The sequence below is a fragment of the Otolemur garnettii genome, unplaced genomic scaffold (assembly GCF_000181295.1).
Source record: "Otolemur garnettii isolate 467f Iridium unplaced genomic scaffold, OtoGar3 scaffold00007, whole genome shotgun sequence".
In the NCBI taxonomy this organism is placed as follows: domain Eukaryota; kingdom Metazoa; phylum Chordata; class Mammalia; order Primates; family Galagidae; genus Otolemur; species Otolemur garnettii.
Window position 1 is genome coordinate 6,723,302 of NW_003852402.1, and position 5,048 is coordinate 6,728,349.

Sequence of the window (5,048 nt, forward strand, 5' to 3'; positions counted from 1 at the left end):
CCACAACACCCGGCTATTTTTTGGTTGCAGCCATTATTGTTGTTTGGCGGGTCCGGGCTGGGGATTCGAACCCGCCACCTTAGGTATACGTGGCTGGCGCCTTAGCCGGTTGAGCTATAGGCGCCAAGCCACACCTCTCTTCTTATATTTATTATTAAACAGTGGTGTGTCCAATGGGCTCCTTCTGTGTTGGGTAGGTAGTCAATACTTATACATTTGCATGCAAGTAAGATAGGAAGAGAAGCAGATTGGCTTTTCACTGTATACCCTTTTATAATCGTTCAACTTTTCTTTATTTTTTTGTTTGCAGTTTTTGGCTGGGGCTGGGCTTGAACCCACCACCCTCGGCATATGGGGCCAGCACCCTACTCCTTGAGCCACAGGCGCCGCCCAGAGTCTCTTCTTTTTTTGAGACAGAGTCTCACTATGTTGCATTCGGTAGAGTGTCATGGTGACACAGCTCACAGCACTCAAACTCTTGGGCTTAAGTGATTCTGTTGCCTCAGCCTCCCAAGTAGCTGGGACTACAGGCACCCGCCACAATGCCTGGCTATTTTTTGGTTGTAGTTGTCATTTTGTTTAGCAAGCCCAGCTTGGGTTCGAACCTGCCAGCTCCAGTGTATGTGGCTGGCACCCTAGCTGCTGAGCTATAGGCACTGAGCCAAGGAGTCTCACTTTGGAGTGATGGAAATGTTTTCAAACTAGATGAAAGTAATAGTTGTACAACATTGTGAATGTACTTAATGCCACTGAATTGTTACATTCTAAAATGGTTAATTTTGTGTTATGTAAATTTCACCTCAATTTTTTTTTTTTTTTTTTGAGACAGAGTCTCAAGCTGTCACCCTGGGCAGAGTGCTGTGGCATCACGGTTCACAGCAACTTCAAACTCTTGGGTTTAAGCGATTCCTTTGCCTCAGCCTCCCAAGTAGCTGGGACTACAGGTGCCCACCACAACACCTGACTATTTTTTGGTTGTAGTTGTTGTTGTTTCACAGGCCCAGGCTGGATTTGACCCTGCCAGCTCCAGTGTATGTAGCTGGGGCCCTAGCTGGTGAGCTATGGTCGCCTAGCCTCACCTCAAATTTTTTTTTTTTTGAGACAGAGTCTCACTTTGTCACCTTCGGTAAAGTGCAGTGGCATCACAGCTCACAGCAAGGGTCCTCAAACTTTTTAAACAGGGGGCCAGTTCACTGTTTGTCAGACTGTTGGAGGGCCAGACTGTGGGCACTGGGAGTCGGCTGCTAAGCAGGACAGGCAGTGGTGGCAAAAACACCAGGCAAGCTGGATAAATGTCCTCAGTAAGCTGCATGTGGCCCACGGGCCATACTTTGAGGATGCCTGGCTCACAGCAACCTCCAGCTCTTAGGTTTAAGCAATTATCTTGCCTCAGCCTCCTGAGTAGCTGGTACTACAGGCGCTCACCACAACGCCCAGCTATTTTTTGTTGCAGTTGCCACTGCTGTTTTAGCTGGCCAGGGCTGGGTTCAAACCCCCCACCCTCGGTATATGGGGCCAGCGCCCTACCCACTGAGCCACAAGCGCTGCTCACCTCAATTTTTTTAAAAAAGCTTTTAAAAGTTCTTTGATTTTAAAATTTTAATAAATTATATAGTAATTCTTAAAACCAAAATAAACCACTGCAGTTTCTTTTCTGTGTATAAAAAAACACACTGAAGGACACCAAAGAACGCTCATTGGCATTCCAGGCCTCTGTCAGCGCTGTGTCTACCCACCTATATAATTCCCCTTCTAAGACATAAACGAGCCTCTCCGGAATACTACCTATTTCTCACTTATCCCTGTGTCCCCAGTGCCCAGCAACAAGCTTAGAGAGGATGCCTCTCAGAATCCTCTGAACTGGTCTGCAGATGAGAGTTTCAGGATGCACCACCAGCTGCCAGCTCAAAGCACTGACCTGTCCTCATGGACATAGGCAAGGTAGAATATGAGCAGGATGCAGTACTGTTTCTGTCGAGCAGCTCCCTCCACATACTGGCGATCAGACAGGAAAGCAAGGCTTTCAGGGATCCTGCTGCTTATCTGGGGCAGCCCATGCTGTAGTAGCTCAGATACTTCAGAGAGTTCTAGTAAAGGAAGACCACACAGAGGACACACTTAGCAGATAATAAGCACATGAATATCAACTACATGCAGAGTACTACACAGGGCAGCAAGGGTACATGCAACATAGAAGGAAACCAGAGGCTCCTCTTACTTGTGCAGCTTTCAGCCTACCAGGAGAGATCAAAGTTAACATGTGGAATGACATAGATACATCTCAAAAACACTACATCCAACCATTCATTCAATACATGTTCACCAAGTGGTTATTCTTAGGACAGGCTGTGAGATGCAGGCTCTACTACTAGGAACTGGCAGCTGGAGGGAAGAGACAGACAATGAGACAGACAACTGTAAGACATCTGGTCAGTGTCATGCAGAGCAGGGAATGCTTCAGGCTGCCTAGTGTAGGGATGACAAGTTCAAAGAGGAGAGAACTATTGAAAGTGAACAAAAAGGCTCGGTGCCTATAGCTCAACTGGCTAAGGCGCCAGCCACGTACACCTAAGGTGGCGGGTTCGAATCCCCAGCCCGGACCCGCCAAACAACAATGACGGCTGCAACCAAAAAATAGCCGGGCGTTGTGGCGGGCGCCTGTGGTCCCAGCTACTTGGGAGGTGGAGGCAGGAGACTCGCTTGAGCCCAGGAGTTGGAGGTTGCTGTGAGCTGTAATGCCACGGCACTCTGCCCAGGGGGACAGCTTGAGGCTCTGTCTCAAAAAAAAAAAAAAAAAGAAAGTGAACAAAAAACAGGCAGAGAAGGGAAGGAAGAGAATCCAAGGGACAGGAAGCAAGGTCTTCAGAGCCCCAGAGGCATGACAGAACATTCCATGTCGCCATTCAGTATGACTGAATAGTCAGTAAATAAATGTGGGGTGTCAGAAGCTGTGGAGCTGTGTGACATAATTTACAGTTAGACTATGAAAGACCTCAAATGCTGCTTCCAGAATCTAGATTTTATCCTGAGGGCAGACAGACTCCCACTATGTGGCCCGCAGTAGAGTGCCTTGGCATTACAGCTCACAGCAACCTCCAGCTCTTGGGCTTAGGTGATTATCTTGCCTCAGCCTCCCAACTAGCTGGGACTACAGGCGTCCGCCACAATGCCCAGCTATTTTTTTTGTGTTGTAGCTGTCACTGTTGTTTGGCAAGTCTGAGCCAGGTTTGAACCCACTAGCCCCCATGTATGTGGCCAGTGCCCTAGCTACTGAGCTAAAGGCAACGAGATGAGACTCCTAGATTTTTTTTTTTTTGAGACAGAGCCTCAGGCTATTACCCTGGGTAGAGTGCTGTGGCATCACAGCTCACAGCAACCTCCAACTCCTGGGCTCAAGCAAGTGTCCTGCCTCAGCCTCCCAAGTAGCTGGGACCACAGGTGCCTGCTACAACGCCTGGCTATTTTTTGGTTGCAGCCATCATTGTTGTTTGGCGGGCCCGGGCTGGATTCGAACCTGTCACCTTAGGTGATGTAGCTGGCGCCTCAGCCACTTGAGCCATAGGCGCTGAGCCGAGACTCCTAGATTTCTTATGAAATCTCTGGTTTATAAGAGAAGGGCTATTTTAATACTAAAAGAGTAGAGCCTTGGCATCCATGCTCAGTGGTTAGGACGCCAGCCACATACACCAGGGCTGAAGGGTTTGAACGCGCCCGCGCCTGCTAAATAAAATTGACAACTACAGCAAAAAACTATCTGGGTGTTGTGACGGATACCTGTAGTCCCAGGTACTTGGGAGGCTGAGGCAAGAGAATCACTTAAGCCCAGGAGTTTGAGGTTGCTGTGAGCTGTGACTTGATGGCACTCTTCCAAGGGCAACATAGTGAGACTGTGTCTCAAACAACAACAACAACAAAAAAAAAAAAAAAGAGTAGAAAAGAAAAAGACCTCAGAGCTTAAAATGTGAATAAAGTCAACCTTATGGAAAATTTACTACATTACCACTATGTTCCACATTTTACTATGGACAAGAGAAAACTCCATCATTGTCTGATAGTACTGCACAGATTGATGTGGGGCAACCATGGCTGATGGCCAGGGGAGTTAAGATGTTAAGACATGGTTTTCAGATAATCTTTCTAGTAGGGAGTAGAAATTGGTTAGTGGTTAAGAGACCAAAACCAGAAACCTAAGTTGAAGATCAACTGAAAGGGTTCAACCTCCTAAGGCAGAGCACCCAGTGTCTTATTTCCTGGACAAGTAGAAGTAAGTATCTACCTCTAGCCAAGTAATAATAGGAAATTGTCTCGCAGTTTGATAAGAGAGGCAGGCCAGCTCTCCTAATTTCAAGTTCAGTGCTTTTTCCATCAATGCACACCATGATCAATATGATAATAAAAAAGCAAATGTCCTCAAGTCACACATCTACCTTCTCTTTCTCCTGGTAGATAAAAGAAAGAAGAGTTTAGGCTTGGTGCCTGTAGCTCAGCAGCTAGGGCTCCAGCCACATATACCAGAGTTGGAGGGTTCGAATTCAGCCCAGGCCTGCCAAACAACAATGACATCTACAACCAAAAAATAGCCAGAAGTTGTGGCGGGCACCTGTAGTCCCAGCTACTTGGGAGGCTGAGGCAAGAGAATCACTTAAGTCCAAGAGTTTGAGGTTGCTGTGAGCTGTGATGCCATGCACTCTACCCAGGGTGACATAGTGAGACTGTCTCCAAAAAAAAGAAGAAAGAAAGAAGAGTTTGGATGAAGTGAGGGGTCTTATACTTCCTGGTGCTCTGTGAGTTGACAAATCTCAGAATCTAAGGAAGCAGATGGGTGGGGCTCCTCTTATATTGACAATTGGGGGAGACAGCAGAAGTAGAGCTGGCCGGCTCAGCGCCTGTGGCTCAAGTGGCTAAGGCGCCAGCCACATACACCTAAGGTGGCGGGTTCAAATCCCCCCTGGGCCCACCAACAACAAGGACGGCTACAACCAAAAAATAGCCAGGCGTTGTGGCAGGCGCCTGTGGTCCCAGCTACTTGGGAGGCTGAGGCAGGAGAC

The 5,048-nt window shown here is 47.7% G+C and overlaps 1 protein-coding gene across 1 annotated transcript in view; it reads right to left on the reverse strand.

Annotated features, from left to right (window-relative positions):
* Window positions 1-5,048, reverse strand: part of MEI1 (meiotic double-stranded break formation protein 1) — a 75,841-nt gene that overhangs the window by 31,114 nt on the left and 39,679 nt on the right. Inside the window, 1 exon segment of the mRNA XM_003783153.1 lies at window positions 1,919-2,087. Coding sequence (XP_003783201.1) covers window positions 1,919-2,087 — 169 coding nt within the window.